At 37.8% G+C, this 16,552-nt stretch overlaps 2 protein-coding genes across 3 annotated transcripts in view; one reads left to right on the forward strand and one right to left on the reverse strand.

Annotated features, from left to right (window-relative positions):
• Window positions 1-16,552, forward strand: part of STAP1 (signal transducing adaptor family member 1) — a 48,991-nt gene that overhangs the window by 26,218 nt on the left and 6,221 nt on the right. The window contains exons 7-8 of one of the 2 annotated variants that reach the window (XM_050792456.1): window positions 6,349-6,418; window positions 8,762-8,858. In XM_050792456.1, coding sequence (XP_050648413.1) covers window positions 6,349-6,418; window positions 8,762-8,858 — 167 coding nt within the window. The remainder of the gene's footprint in view (window positions 1-6,348; window positions 6,419-8,761; window positions 8,859-16,552) is intronic. The other variant, XM_050792457.1, reaches the window with a different exon arrangement.
• UBA6 (ubiquitin like modifier activating enzyme 6) overlaps window positions 1-16,552 on the reverse strand; it is a 119,859-nt gene that overhangs the window by 12,516 nt on the left and 90,791 nt on the right. The gene's annotated exons all lie outside the window — the stretch shown is intronic.

Here is a 16,552-nt window from a genome sequence, read left to right on the forward strand (position 1 = left end):
GAGAGGCCACTGAACTGTTGTCATAATCTGACTTATTTATTAAAAAAGGGCCACTTAGGAGCCTCTTTGTCAAGGTTACTATTTTCTTTCTGGTAAAATGGTCTAACTTTGATAAAGTCAGTAACACTTAAATCCAACTTATTTTTCTGTGTAGTTAGGGTACTTAGATCTTTTAATAGACTCCAGCTTTCAAAGTCTATGAGAACTTGCACTTCATTGGGGACTCTGGCTTAGTTAATACTTCCACAACTGATAATATAATTTAAATATCGAGGTTTTGTCCTACATAAAAATATTCAATAAGCTGGGCGCGGTGGCTCACGCCTGTAATCCCAGCACTTTGGGAGGCCGAGGTGGGCGGCCCACGAGGTCAGGAGATCAAGCTCACCCTGGCTAACACGGTGAAACCCTGTCTCTACTAAAAATACAAAAAATTAGCTGGGCGTGGTGGTGGGCGCCTGTAGTCCCAGCTACTTGGGAGGCTGAGGCAGGAGAATGGCGTGAACCCGGGAGGCGGAGCTTGCAGTGAGTCGAAATTGCGTCATTGCACTCCAATCTGGATAACAGAGCAAGAGTCCATCTCAAAAAAAAAAAAAAAAAAAAAGAAAATATTCCATAAATGACTTTCTTTAATAAACATGCATAAACAGAAATTTGACTTTTGAATTTGCTATTCCTTATGGGGATAATATTATTTTATTAAATTTTATGCTATAACATATCTATCAAGGAATCTTTCTACTAATCTGCCCCATAAATATCTATAATTCTAAATATGAAGACACGTATGGCGAATAATGGTAGTTAAAAAGAAACAAGTTCCAGAGACAAATTTAAAACATGGCATTATGGCTACATTGCTAGTGTGAGCCACAGCCCAATAAGATTTATTCATTTGCCAGTAAACAGATCCTTGTCTTACACACTAGTCATGGGCACTTTAACAGATGGCAAGAATGTTAGATGGTAAATCAGATCATGGTTCTTTGTGTAAGGAAATGTGTGTGTGTATATCTCTGTGTGTATATTTCTACAATGAATGTCTGTCAACTTAAACTTGTGGTTTCATTATTTTTTGTTTATTATAAACTAACATTTTAAGTTAATGGATTTTCAACTCTATTGAAATATGGTAAAAAATAATAGATTTTTCAGTTACAACCTGATTTGATTTATAATTTACTTGACTATCTTGATACAAATCCAAAAGAAATCATTTTTCTTATTGTCATGATTGCCATTAAATATCAGTGAACTGAGAATAATTTGTAGGAAAAAAGTGGATTTTTCTCTTTAGTGTATCCTGGTCAAGAAGTTTGTCCTGGCCGGGCACGGTGGCTCAAGCCTGTAATCCCAGCACTTTGGGAGGCCGAGACGGGTGAATCACGAGTTCAGGAGATCGAGACCATCCTGGCTAACACGGTGAAACCCCGTCTCTACTAAAATACAAAAAAAAATTAGCCGGGCGAGGTGGCGGGCGCCTGTACTCCCAGCTACTCGGGAGGCTGAGGCAGGAGAATGGCGTGAACCCAGGAGGCGGGGCTTGCAGTGAGCTGAGATCCGGCCACTGCACTCCAGCCTGGGCAACAGAGCCAGACTCCGTCTCAAAAAAAAAAAAAAGAAGAAAAAAAAAAAAAAGAAGTTTGTCCTTTTTCAGGATTTAGGAAATTGTGTATCACATAAACTACAGCATATCCTTAACTGTTTACTTCCACTTTTAAAAATGAGAGGATATAACACTGAATTAAAAATTAAGAGATAGCAGATTTTTAATAGAAACATAATCTAACTGCTTAAAAGTAAAATTAGATCACCAAAGAGAGTGATTTTTTTCTTTTCCTTAATGTCATTCCTTTCTTGGTCAGATTAAGTGGTTGATCCATTAACACGTGACCTCTGTCTTACTATTCTGCATGAAATGAACAAAATCTCAAGACTTGATAGCTCCTTAAAGACTGCATATTTCGGCCAGGCATGGTGGCTCACGCCTGTAATCCCGGCACTTTGGGAGGCCGAGGCAGGCGGATCAAGAGGTCAGGAGTTTGAGACCAGCCTGACCAACATGGTGAAACCCTGTCTCTACTAAAAATACAGAAATTAGCTGGGCGTGGTGGCACGTGCCTGTAATCCCAGCTACTCAGGAGGCTGAGGCAGGAGAATCGCTTGAACCTGGGAGGTGGAGGTTGCAGTGAGCTGAGATCTTGCCACTGCACTCCAGCCTGGGCAAGAGAGCAAGACTGTCTCAAAAACAAACAAAAAAACTGCATATTTCTTGCACAATAGCAGCCTGATCCCTTTTAAGGTGGTCTAGATTAGTACAACACTTTCATTACATTTTCTATACAATTAACTGAGAAATAACTGTTTTCTGCTACAGACGTGGTGTGTGACTAAACACAGTGATTATCTGTACTTAGGATTTGAATATAGTGTCACAGTTTTTACTCACAATTGCATTGTATTTAAGTTATATGTTAAGCTCATAAGAGAGTACAGAAAAGGAGTTCATATCAAAGTTGCATAATTCTAAATGTAATAAGCTCACTTTCAGTTTGAATTCATACAGAAATTCATGCTTTTGTTAGCTGATGGTCATCAAAACTTACAACATTTTATAAAACTAATCACTCTCCCCCTACAAAAGTTCATATTTGGAAAGCAAGAAGTATGGTTAAATTAAAGCATTCTAACACTAGAGTCAGTATGCACTTATTTAGGCTTTGAGAAATAGTTTATACCTGGAAGTGGATAAGAAAAAATCAACTGTATTGCACAAATTTTCTTTACATGCCAAATCCATCTATGATGTCAAAGTTTGTTAAATGTATTCTCTAATGCCTCAAAACAGGTGTTTCAGAGTACCTGAATTTAATATCTTCCATGTAACAGGTCACTTAATTTTAAAGGGTAACAGTTGTAGAGAGTATTAGAATTTTAGCTTGTTATATGGTACAACTTAATGTAAAGAATTTGGTAGAAACCTCGGCTACTGGGAAACACTTGTATTACTCACAAAACCAATTCATTCTCTTACAGGTTATGGGAGAAAGTTCAGTCATGCAAGTTAGATGACTGTGTCTGGTAAAACATTCGCTGAAAAGTACAAGTTGGTTTACAAAGCAGTACATGAAAATAAAATTATCTCCATCTGTTAACAGAGCAGCTGTGGGAGGGAAGACTTGTTCTCAGGAATAAACAAAAGCCATTCAATGCCAAATTACCAGATGACTCTTGTCTCAGTGTAGACTATCATCCACCTTTACCCAGCCCAGTGGTGCGTGAATTCATAAGACATAAACTGTTCTTATAACAGAACTTCATGGCTTGGTTTGGTTTTCTTGAAAATGTTATGACTAGGTACAAGCTAGTAGTATGGAAACTTTGGAAAGCCATTAGCTAACGAAGCAGTAGGAAACATTTACCCAAAATGTATTTATTTGCAAAAATTGAGGTCAGAAGCTAAGAATATTTAAGGGAACACCTTTTGTTAAAAAAAAAAAAAAAAAAAAAAAGACTTGCTACTTCTGTTTTGAGGTCAGCATAAGGAAACCTTAATATAGCAAATTCTATCAATCTTGTTTTTTTCATCTCTTTTTATTTCTTTGGAAAAGCAGAACAAAACAGAAGAAAGGAAAGCGCAATGTCTAAAAAGAGAGTCAAAACCTAAGCAACTTCAATGGAGTTTTTTTCCCACCTCTTTCTGTTCCAGAATTTCAATGTATTAGTCAAAAGTTCCAAGATGCCTTGTTGACCTTTGCCACTTTTCCTCCCACGGCTTTGCCATGGATGATGATGATGATGATGATGATAAGACGGCGGTTTTTTTTTTTTTTTTTTTTTTTTTTTTTTTGAGACGGGGCCTCAGTCTGTCTCATAGGCTGGAAGTGCAGTGGCGCCATCTCGGCTCACTGCAAGCTCAGCCTCCCGGGTTCACTCCATTCTCCTGCCTCCGCCTCCCGACTAGCTGGGACTACAGGTGCCTGCCATCACGCCCTGCTAATTTTTTGTATTTTTAGTAGAGACAGGGTTTCACCGTGTTAGCCAGTATGGTCGCGATCTCCTGACCTCGTGATCCACCCGCCTTGGTCTCCCAAAGTGCTGGAATTGCAGGCGTGAACCACTGCGCCCGGCTGATATGATGGCTTTTAATAACAGCAATTGTTGTTCTCCTTATAGGTTGCCATTTGTGGGTCCTATGCTGAGTACTGGCGAACATTTCCTTCAGGCAAAATAAAAACTTTGAGACAGACAGTATTTTCCATGTTTTACAAATGAAGAGGATGAGACTCACAGAAACTACAACATTAAAACAATACATTTAAGAAGTAGTAAAGATGATTATAATTTACCAAGCGGTTAAATGTGCCAGACACTGTACTAAGGGCTTTGCAAACATTAACTTACAGCAGCCCCGTGAGGCAAGGCACCATCTCCATTTTACAGACGAAGAAAATGGAGGATCAGAGAATCCACATGACAGAATCGGAATTTGAACCAAGTTTTCTATCAGTCTTCCAACGAACAGCAATCCCTTATTTAATGGGAATACAGGAATTCTAATGGAAATTGTAGAGTTTTCAAAAGTAACTGTCTGATTACGAAGATCTTATTATGATGTGATAAAGATAAAGCCAGATACAACCACTCTGAAAGGGTACTATATAATAACCTTCTGTGTCCAAAAATGCTTCCTTTACCAACTTGCAACTGATTCCTGAAATTTCAGCATTAAGGAATGCTGAATGCCTTTTAGGAAGGGAAAGGGTTGGTTGGGTTTTATCCCATGTTTTGAAAGTAGGTTATTGGAATTTATGAGCTGTTTTCCATTGTGATATCCAATTGAGAGGTGATTTGGATACAATGGTGGATGAGAAGAGTTCCCTTAATAGAAGACTTCAGTTTCAGTCCTAACTGAAAATGAAAGGAGAAGCGATTTTAAAAAAGGTAGAAAGACCCTGTGCCTAGCTTAACCTGATGAACACTTTTGTTTTAGACAGCTTCTATTGTACATAGGACAAATGCTTAATTAGCGTGTCATTCAATCAAATGACAAAGTAATAAATGCTGTTAACCTGTCAACACTAGAAAAAGTTTTCATTCTAACATGCTTGTCATACAAATCAAGGGAATTCAAGACAAATATACGCTAGTTCAAAACTAACTGACAAGGATACTGACTTCTGATCTCAGTATAAATTTGCTTAGTTCTAGCAGATAACATTACCAGATGGGGGATCCTATTTTTTTTTTTTTTTTTTTTTTTTTTTTTTGAGACAGGGTCTTACTCTGTTGCCCAGGCTACAGTGCAGTGGTGCAATCATAGCTCACTGCAGCCTCAACCTCCTGGGCGCAAGGGTTTTGCTCACCTAACACCTGAGTAGCTGGGACCACATATACATGCCACCATGCCTGGCTAATTTTTTTATTTTATTTTTATTTTTAGAGATGGGGTCTCACTATGTTGCCCAGTCTTTTTCTAACTCCTGGGCTCAAGTGATCCTCCTGCCTTGGCCTTTCAAAAGTGCTGGGATTACGGGCATGAGCCATCCCACTCATCCAGCTCCTAATATTTTAAAAACTCAATTTTATAAATACCTATTCTGTGCCTAATGCTAGAATACAGAGATGCATAGGATATGCCTCTTGTTCATAAACATTTCATAATCAATAAAATACTCTGTATTTGAGTGGTAATAATTTTGAGTGCTATGTGACTATAGAAGAGGAAGACATTACAATTCATGTAATGTACTTACGTTATCATCTATATGTTCATATAGTGCCTAAGACCCAGTGTTTTCCATATCTCTAAGTCAGCCCCAAAGTTAGTGGATATCCAGGGTGGTATATGAGCTAACATGAATAACAGCTATTGAGGGCTTTCTGGTTGGACTGGTGATAATGTAGAGTAGAAAGCAATGTACTTTTAATAATTCTTTCTACTTCTCTCTTAATGTGGAGAATATATATTTGATTTTATATATCTACATAGAATTTTATTATGTTTTTCACTTTCTAGGTTACTGACATTAAAAAAAATATTTCTGCCTGAAAGATTTTTAATTCTTGATTTCTTTTTTCCCTGTTTATTCTAATTTACTCACTCAGTGACTCAGATTACCTATATCCCTAGTGAGTAGCCCCCATAAAAAGACACTCTGCAAACCAGGTAAACAGAAAAACAAAAACCACCAAGGCTTTTTTTTTTTTTTTTTTTTTTTTTTTTTTTTGCCAAACTCTAGTCATGACAACATAGGTTGATTATACAGGTGATATTTTATATTTACTTTAGTTTGCATTTACCCAATGGTATAATAAAATGGAGACTAACCATTTGTTTCATTGTAGCATGCCAAGAATCAAGCACTACAAAGTGATGAGTGTAGGACAAAACTACACTATTGAACTGGAAAAACCTGTAAGTAGCTAATTTTGTTGCTGATGAACTTCCTCCCGATTCCTTATAGCCTCCTAGTGCTGGCAAAAAGCAGGCAAGTTAAGGGCCCCTGAATGTGGCAGATATACAAGGTGAAAGTGAGATTCAGGAACAGGTGGGTGAGGCAGAGTAAAAGGTAATTTGCTTCTAAAAATTCTTTCCACTTTTCTTTCTCTGCAAGTCTCTCAAGGTTTGCAGGGAAAGAAAAGTGGAAAGAATTCAGGGAAAGAAAGATATTTTTTGTTAAACATTCACCAATTATACATCTTCAAATATGTTTATTTCTAATGGGAAGAAATCTATAAATGCCTAATCCTTTTAATACCTCTAATGCTGAAGTTCAGAAATCCTCTCTTAATAGCAACATAGTAGTGAAGAAAGGATTTCTATTTGTCTTCAACTTTTCTCCCACCCTAGCTGACGTATCATGGGGCTAATGATATAGCTAAGCACTTGACATATATCATCCAATGTAACTGTTATCATTACCCTGAGGTAGATATTGTTACGCCTTTTATGCAGGTGAGATAATTGGTATTTACACTGTTCTGAAACAATGAGAATGTGGTGATGTGGCCTACATTCCAGGATGCTGAAAAAGAGAATATAGCTCTGTGATTTTAGGCTGCAGTAGTGGGAAGATTGAGTCAGGAAAGATGTCTCCAGATATCACTTAAATAGAACTGGTGGGTCTTGAAGATATTTATATTTACCTAGTTCCTCTGCTTCTCCAGGCCCATTGTGTTGATCAAATAGAAAAAGGAACAGTGTGGTTGAATTTCTTATATTTGGTCATAATTCTTAGAGAGTAAGGTAGCTGCTGATTCATAGAGCACACTTCCATCGTTGCCATAAGTGCCTCCCAAAGCTTCTCAGTTATCAGATCCATTCCCAACTAGACTTTTAAAATGAAATTCAATAAAGAAGGCAGATAACTAGATTGCTAAAGGATAATCCAAATAACTAAGTGACTACAAGCAATGGACAAGGAAGAATAATGTGACATCTTTGTAACTGGGTGAACTGGGGCTCATTTCTGTCATTAGCTCATACAGTCTACAGTGTAAGGAAAACTAATAGCCTGGATTATTCTTTCATTTTTCACCATCCCCAACCCCTCAACCCCTCAATAAGGTTGTATTTTTGTGAATTTTTTTTTTTTTTTTTTTTTTTTTTTTTTTTTTTTTTTTTTTTAGAGACAGGAGTCTTGTTATGTTGCCCAGGGTTGAACAGAGTGGCTGTTCACAGGCGCAATCATAGTGCCAGCCTGAAACTCCTGGGCTCAAGTGATCCTCCTACTTCAGCCTCCCGAGTAGCGGGAACTACAGGTGCATGCTACTGCGCCTGGCTCAGGAATTCTTTTTCCTCTTCAAGGTTATCTGGCATATTCTGGTATATTTATTCTGACTTCACTTGTATAAAAACATTAGTTTAGGGGTAGAGACATATTTTATCTACTCCTAGACCAGCAAATTATCCTGTTACAATAAAATACTAAAATGCTTAAATTCTCTGGTTTTAAAGGTTATTTGCTTTAAAGCAGAAGAAACCAACTACAGCTAACTTAAGAAAAAACAAATTTATTATAAGAACATAGAATGACTGGAAGGGTAGCAAACCTTCAGAGACTAGGAAGCAGTTACTTGTGCTAAGAACTATCTGATAAGGAAACTGGGTATCCTTCTTTGTTCTTCAAGTTCGAATTTCAGAAAGAAAGCATTTTCTGGCCTAACTTCAGTCACATTCTTTTGCTCCCCCCATTTCTTAAGGGACAGGGTCTTACGCTGTCACTCAGGCTGGGGTACAGTAGGACTATCATAACTCATGCAGCCTCGAACTTCTGGACTCAAGGAATCCTCCTGCCTCAGCCTCCTGAGCAGCTGGCGCTACAGGTGTGAGCTATCACACCTAGCTAATTTTTTCAATTTTTGTAGAGACAGGATCTCACTACGTTGCTCAGGCTGGTCTGAAACTCCTGGTCTCAAGTGATCCTCCCACCTGGACTTCCCAAAGTGCTGGGATTACAGGTGTAAGCCACCACACTTGGCTTACATTCTTATGCTTTAATTGAGGGAGAGCAAGCCACCTAACTATTGTCTACCAGATTGTGTCCAATGGGAAAGGTGGTAATTCCTCAACAGGGAATGGACACATGGTCAATTAAAAAGGAGAAATAAGACACAGGGATAGGTAAAACTATGGTCATACAGTATGCCATTGAAGTGAAGTAATGACAGTAATCTCCATTAGATTCCAATTGAGCCTTCTCTTACTCTACCTTTATCCATGTGACGCTGAGTTTTCTCTCACTCTCTATTAATATAGGTAACGCTCCCAAACCTTTTCAGCGTCATTGATTATTTTGTGAAGGAGACTCGAGGAAATTTAAGACCATTTATATGTTCAACTGATGAAAACACTGGTATGTTTTTCACTTCATTGCTCTGTTAAGGGAAACAAAACAAAACAAAACTCCCAAAACTCTGCATATGATTTATAGTACCAGCCAGGCAGGAACTGTAGTTCAGTCTTTAAATTTATCCATTTGGAAATCATTTTGTCACTCAGTCTGTGAAAATAGGAAAGTACCAATATGTATTATGAACAGAGTATGGGTGCATTCTAGGGAATGGAAAACCCTGAGGAAAGTATTATTACTATTAATTTCATTCTACCATTCTACTCGGCTTTATCTAACAAATTCAGAGGTAAGAGAAAACCATAATCATACAAGTTAATGGAAACAAAATGGTATTTAAAGGGATAGTCTGTCAACAATGTTAGATGCGTAATACGGGATAAAATGAATGAAGATTAAGAAGAGACGATGGGAACTGGTGATTAGCCAATACATGACTTGAGAGAGAGAAGTTTTATTCCAGTGTGAAGACAGAAGTCAGATTGCAAAATAACAAGGAATGAGTGGGTGGTGAGGGATTACAGATAAAGATTGTAGCTAGGACCAGCTACATAATTTGCTAGCCCCTTGTTCATAAATTAAGAATTTCAAAAACAGTTATAGCAAACAGTTTACACACCCCTGAAACTGGCTCTCTTTGCAGTCCAATTTCTGGCAGAGCAAGCCAGGCTGAATGTAATAGTAGTCTCTCTCTATCTTATGGAACAGTTCCTGGTACACATGGTCACTGGCAAACTGTATGCAGGAGAGAGAAAGTATCTCCAGCTTGTTTGGATTTTAGTTATCAAAACAAGTCTCTTTTTTGACAGATTATGGGGGAAAGCAACCTTACTTGGCTACCGGCATCAAGGGCATATCTGGATAGTCTTATTAATTAAAAGGATAGCAAGTTTAAGAGTCCAAGTTCTTAAAACATGATTATGAATCTCGTGATGCCAAATAATAACAGTAACCAAAACCACAGAATCTCAGGATTTGAAGGAACTTTAGAAAATTATAGTATCTTATATGTTTAGAACTCACCTGCACATTCAGTACAGGAAATATCTCTAAGATATGATCCCTTCAGCTTGTCTGTAAATTGTGAATGTAAGGGGGCTTAAATTTGATTTTTGAAGCAGCACAGTTCATTTCTGGACAGTTCTCATATTAGAGAATTCTTCCTTGATATTGAATCTGAAGCATTCCCTCAACTTCTACATATTAATCCAATGTCTGCCTTTGAAACATTACGACTTAAAAGCCCGTCAAATTTTTAAAAATGTCTACAATGTTTCCCCTCAGTTTTTTACTCTGTCATCTAAATTATTGGTTCCTGAATTTCTCTCTCATCTTTGATGTTCTTTTTACATTGTCTAATTTTTAAACTTGTCACTTAAAATATGACCCTACTGAATAATAATGTTGAGCATCCTTTTATGTGTTATTTGCCATTATATATTTGGGAAAGTGTTTGAATCTTTTGCCCATATTTTTATTGGGTTGTTTTTCTTTCATACTTGTTTTGAGAGCTCTTAACCGATACAAGCTTTTTTTTTTTTTTTTTTTTTGTATGATTGGGAAGTATTTTCTCAGTCTGTGATTTGTCTTTTCATTCTTTTAACAGTGTCTTTGGGAGAGCAGAAGTTTTAAATTTTGCTTCTATAGATTATACTTTGGTGTTATACCTGAGAACTCTGCCTAACCTAAAATCACAAAGACTATTTTCCTGTTTTCTTTTAGAAGTGTTGTAAATTTATGTTTCACATTTAGATCTATGATACATTTTGGATTTTTAAACTGGGAGGGATGGGTCAAGATTCATTTAGTTGCATTTAGATGTGTAATTGTTCCAGCTCCATTTGTTTAAAAAGATTATCCCACTGAACAGGGCAGCCCACACCTATAATCCCAGCACTTTGAGAGGACAAGGCAGGAAGATCACTTTGAGAGCATTGTGGGCAACAGAGGGAGACTTCATCTCTACAAAAAAAAAAAAAAAAAAATGCTGGGTATGATAGCCCATGCCTGTAGTCCTAGCTACTTTGGAGGGTGAGGCAGCCAGAAGTTCAAGGTTGCAGTGCACTGACTGTGCCAATGCACAATTTGAAAGGGCAAGAGTGAGACCCTTTCTCTAAAAAGTAAAAATAAAAATAAATACTTCTCCATTGAATTGTCTTTGCAACATCTGTAAAAATCTATTGACCATTTTTGCATGGATTAATTTCCAATGATATATGTTCCTTCCATTTTGCCACATTTACTATAACTTCATAGTAATTCTTGAAACCAGAAGGAATATTTTGTTCTTTGCTCTTTTCTTTTTCAAAATTGTTTAGACTAGTCTAGTTTCTTTGCCTTTCATTATAAATTTTAGAATCAGCTTGTTGCTATCCAGAGAACAATTCTCCTGAGACTTTGACTGGATTGTGTCGAATCTGTTGATCAGTTCAGGAAGAACTGACATCATAATACTGAGTCTTCCAGTCGAGGAATGCAATATATTGGTACATTTTGGCTGTCCTTGATTTCTTTCATAGAGCTTTGTTTCAGCATACAGCATTGGCACATATTTTGTTTGATTTATAGGTATTTAAATTTTTGTTGCTGGTAAATGATATTCTGTAAAATTTGAATTCCATTGTTCATTGGTAGTGATATGGTTTGGCTATTTTCCCACCTGAATCTCATCTCAAATTATAATCCCCAAATGTTGAGGTAGGGACCTGGTATGAGGTGATTGGATCATGGAGTTGGTTTGCCCCCATGCTGTTCTCCTGATAGTGAAGGAGTTCTCACGAGATCTGATGGTTTGAAAGTGGCCATTTCCCCTGTGCTCTCTCTTTCCTGCCACCTTGTGAAGACATGTCTTGCTTCCCCTTTGCCTTCTGTCATGATTGTAAGCTTCCTGAGGCTTCTGTAGCCATGCACAACTGTGATTCAGTTAAACCTCTTTCTTTGATAAATTACCTAGTCTCAGGTAGTATCTTTATAGCAGTGTGAAAATAGACTAAAACGAGAATTGGTATTGGCGGAGTCGGGTCCTACTATAAAGTGACTTTGGAACTGGGTAACAGGCAGAGGATGGAACAGGTTGTAGGGCTCAGAAGAAGACAGAAAGATGTGAGTATAAGTTTGGAAGTTTCTAGAGACTTACTGAATAGTTTTGACCAAAATGCTGATAGTGATAAGGACAGTGAAGTCCAGGCTGAGGTGGTCTCAGACAGAGATGAGGAACTTGTTGAGAACTGCAGTAAGAGTCATTCATGCTATGCTTTAGCAAAGAGACTTGTGGCATTTTGCCCCTACCCTAGAGATCTATGGAACTTTGAACTTGAGAGAGATAATTTAGGGTATCTGGCAGAAGAAATTTCTAAGCAGCAAAGTGTTCAAGATGTGTCCTGGCTTTTTCTAAAAGCATACAGTCATATGCATTCACAATGAGATGGTCTGAAATTGGAACTTATGTGTAAAAAGGAAGCAGACCATAGAGGTTTGGAAAATTTGCAGCCTGACCATGTGGTAGAAAAGAAAACCCATTTTCTGGGACAAATTCAAGCTGGCTGCAGAAATTTGCATAAGAGACGAGAAGCCAAATGTTAGTCACCAAGACAATGGGGAAAATGTCTCCAGGGCATGTCAGAGATTTTCAAGGCAGCCCCTCTTATCACAGGTCTGGAGGTCTAGAAGCAAAAAATGGTTTCACAGGCTGGACCCAGGGCCCCACTGCTCTGTGCAGCCTCAAGACATGGCGCATGTCGCAGCTGTGCCAGCTCCGGCGGTGGCTAAAAGGGGTTGAGGTACAGTTCAGGTTGGTGCTTCAGAAGGTGCAAGCCCCAAGCCTTGGTGGCTTCCATGAGGTGTTGGGCCTGCAGGTGTGCAGAAGACAAGAATTGAGGTTTGCTCTGCCTAGATTTTGGAGGATGTATGAAAATGCCTGGATGTCCAGCCAGAAGTCTGCTGTAGGGGTGGAGCCCTAATGGAGAACCTCAACTAGGGCAGTGCAGAGGGGAAATGTAGGGTTAGAGTCCCCACACAGAGTTCCCACTGGCACTGCCTAGTGAAGCTGTGAGAAGAGAACCACTGTCCTCCAGAACCCAGAATGGTAGATCCACCCACAGCTTGCACCATGTGTCTGGAAATGCCATAGGCACTTAATGCCAGCCCATGAAAGCAGCCGCGGGGGCTGTACCCTGCAGAGCCACAAGGATGGGGCTGTCCATGGCCCTGGGAGCCCACCCCTTGCATCTGAGTGCCCTGGATGTGAGACATGGAGTCAAAAAAGAATATTTTGGAGCTTTAAGATTTAATAACTGCCCTGTTGGCTTTCAAACTTGCATGGATCCTGTAGCCCCTTCGTTTTGGCCAATTTCTCCCATTTTGAATGGCTGTATGTACCCAATGCCTGTACCCCCATTGTATCTTGGAAGTAACTAACTTGTCTTTGATTTTACAGGCTCACAGGCAGAAGGGACTTGCCTTGTCTCATATGAGACTTTGCACTTGGAGTTTTGGGTTAATGCTGAAATGAGTTAAGACTTTGAGGGACTGTTGGCAAGATGTGATAGGTTTTGAAATGTGTAACGGACGTGAGATTTGGGAGGGACCAGGAATGGAATGATACGGTTTTGCTCTGTGTCCCCACCCAAATCTCAGCTCAAACTGTAATTCCCAGGTGTTGAGGGAGGGATCTGGTGAGAGGTGACTGGATCATGCAGACAGTTTCTCCCATGCTGTTCTCATGATAATGAGTTCTCACAAGATCTGATGGTTTTAAAGCGGCAGTTTCCCTTGCACTCTTTTTCTCTTGGCTATTGTGAATAGTGTTGTTATGAACACAGGCGTGCAAACATCTCTTCAGTACACCGATTTCCTTTCTTTGGGGTATATACCTAGCAATGGGATTGCTGGGTCATATGGTAGTTCTATTTTTTTTTCTTTGAGGAGCCTTCATACTGTTCTCTGTAGTTGCTCTACTAATTTACATTCCCACTAACAGTGTATGAAGCTTCCCTTTTCTCTACATCCTTGCCAGCTTGGTTATTGCCTGTCTTTTGAATATAAGCCATTTTAAATGGGGTGAGATATCACATTGTCATTTTGATTTGCATTTCTCTGATGATCAGTGATGTTGAGGACATTTTCATATACCTGTTTGCCATTTGTATGTCTTCTTTTGAGCAATGTCTATTTGTATGTCTTCTTTTGAGCATTGCTTTTTGAGCAATGTCAGATATTTTGCCCATTTTTAGTTGTTTTATTAGATATACTTCCTATTGAGTTATTGAACTCCTTATATATTCTGTCTATGAATTCCTTGTCAGATGTGTAGTTTGCAAATATTTTCTCCCATTCTGTGGGTTGTCTCTTCACTTTAATGATTGTTTCCTTTGTTGTGAAGAAGCTTTTTAACTTAATGTGATCCCATTTGTTTATTTTTGCTTTAGTTGCCTGTGCTTGTCGTGTCTTATACTCAAAACATTTCTGTCTAGACCAACATCCTGGAGAGTTTTCCCAATGTTTTCTTGGAGTAGTTCCATAGTTTCATAGTTTCAGGTAATAAAGGGATGTTGAATTTTATCAAATGCTTTTTCAGAATCAATTGAAATGATCATATACTTTTTGTTCTTCATTCTGTTGATACAATGTATTACACTGATTGATTTACATATGTTGAGTCATCCTTGTATCCCAGGGATGATAAATTCCACCTGATCATGTTGGATAATCTTTTTAATGTGTTGTTGAATTTAGTTTACTAGTATTTTGTTAAGGAGTTTTACATCAATGTTCATCAGAGATATTGGCCTGTAGTTTTTTAAAATGTGTCTTTGTCTAGTTTTATCATCAAGGTAATACTAGCACTGCAGAATGACTTTGGAAGTATTCCCTCCTCCTCTATTTTTTGAATCATCTTAGTAGGACTAGTATTAGTCCTTCTTTAAACATTTGATGGAATTCAGCAGTGAAGCCATTGGGTCCCAGGCTCTTCTTTGCTGGGAGACTTTATTATGGCTTTAAACTCATTATTTATTATTGGCCTATTCAGGTTTTGGATTTTTTCATTGTTTCATCTTGGTAGATTGTATGTGTCTAGAAATTTATCTATTTCTTCTCAATTTTCAAATTTATTGGCATATAGTTGCTCATAGTAGTCTCTAATTATCCTAATTTAATTTTAATTTCTGTGGTATCAGTTGTAATGTCTCCTTTTTCATCTCTGATAGTATATATTTGGATCTTCTTTTTTTCTTAGTCTGAGTAATGGTTTGTTGATTTTCTTTTTTTTTTCTTTTTTTTTTTTTTTTTGAGACAGAGTCTCACTTTGTCACCCAGACTGGAGTGCAGTGGCACAATCTCAGCTCACTGCAACCTCCACCCCCTGGGTTCAAGTGATTCTGCCTCAGCCTCCCAAGTACCTAGGATTACAGGTGTGTGCCACCACAGCTGGCTCATTTTTGTATTTTTAGTAGAGATGGGGTTTCGCCATGTTGGCCAGGTTGGTCTCGAACTCCTGACCTCAAGTGATCCACTTGCCTTGGCCTCCCAAAATATTGGGATTACAGGTGTGAGCCACCATGCCCAGCTTATTTTTTCAAAAAACGTTTTGTTTCAATAATCTTTTGTATTTTTTTTAATTTAAATTTCATTTATTTCTGCTGTGACTTTTATTGTTTCTTTTTTCTACTAATTTTGGGTTTGGTTTGTTCTTGCTTTTGTAGTTCTTTATGATGCATCATTAGGTTGTTTATTTAAAACTTTTCTACTTTTCTGATGTAGATGCTTATTGGTATAAACTTTCCTGTTAGTACTGCTTTTGCTGTATCTCATAGATTTTGGTCTGTTGAATTGCCATTTTGATTTGTTTCAAGAAAATTTTAAATTTCCTTTTAAATTTATTCATTGACCCACTGGTCATTCGGGAGCATTTTGTTTAATTTCCATGTGTTCATATAGTTTCTAAAGTTCCTCTTGTTACTGATTTCTAGTTTTATTCCATTGTGGTTGGAGACAATGCTTGGTATTACTTCAATTTTTCTTTGAATGTTTAAAAGAGTTGTTTTGTGGCCTTACATATGGTCTATCCTTGAAAATAATCCATGTTCTGAAGACAAAAATGTGTATTCTGTAGATGCTGAATGAAATTTTCTGTAAATTTCTATTAGGTTCATTAGGTCTATAGTGCAGATTATGTCTGATGTTTGTTGATTTTTCTGTCTGGCTGAAAATGGGGTGTTGATGTTTCTAGCTATTATGGTACTGGGGTCTATTTCTCTCTTTAGCTGTAATAATATTTGCTTTACATATATGGGTGCCCCAGCATTGGGTGCATATATATGATACATATTTACAATTATATCTTCTTGCTGAATTGACCCTTTCATTATATAATGACGTTTCTTTTTATAATATTTGACTTGAAATCTATTTTGTCTGATATAACTGCTCCTGATTTTAGATTTCTATTTGCGGAATATCTGTTTCCATCTCTTTAGTTTCAGTCTATGTGTGTCTTTATACGTGAAGTATGTTTCTTGTAGGCAACAGATCGGTGAGTCTTGTTTTTTATCTTTTCAGCCACTCTGTATGTTTTGATTGATGAGTTTAGTCCATTTATATTCAATGTATTATTCATAAGGACTTACTACTGCCATTTTGTTACTTGTTTTCTCATTGTTTTGTGGTCTTCTCTTCCTTCCTATCTTATTTCTTGTCTT

The sequence above is a fragment of the Macaca thibetana genome, chromosome 5, assembly GCF_024542745.1.
Source record: "Macaca thibetana thibetana isolate TM-01 chromosome 5, ASM2454274v1, whole genome shotgun sequence".
NCBI lineage: Eukaryota > Metazoa > Chordata > Mammalia > Primates > Cercopithecidae > Macaca > Macaca thibetana.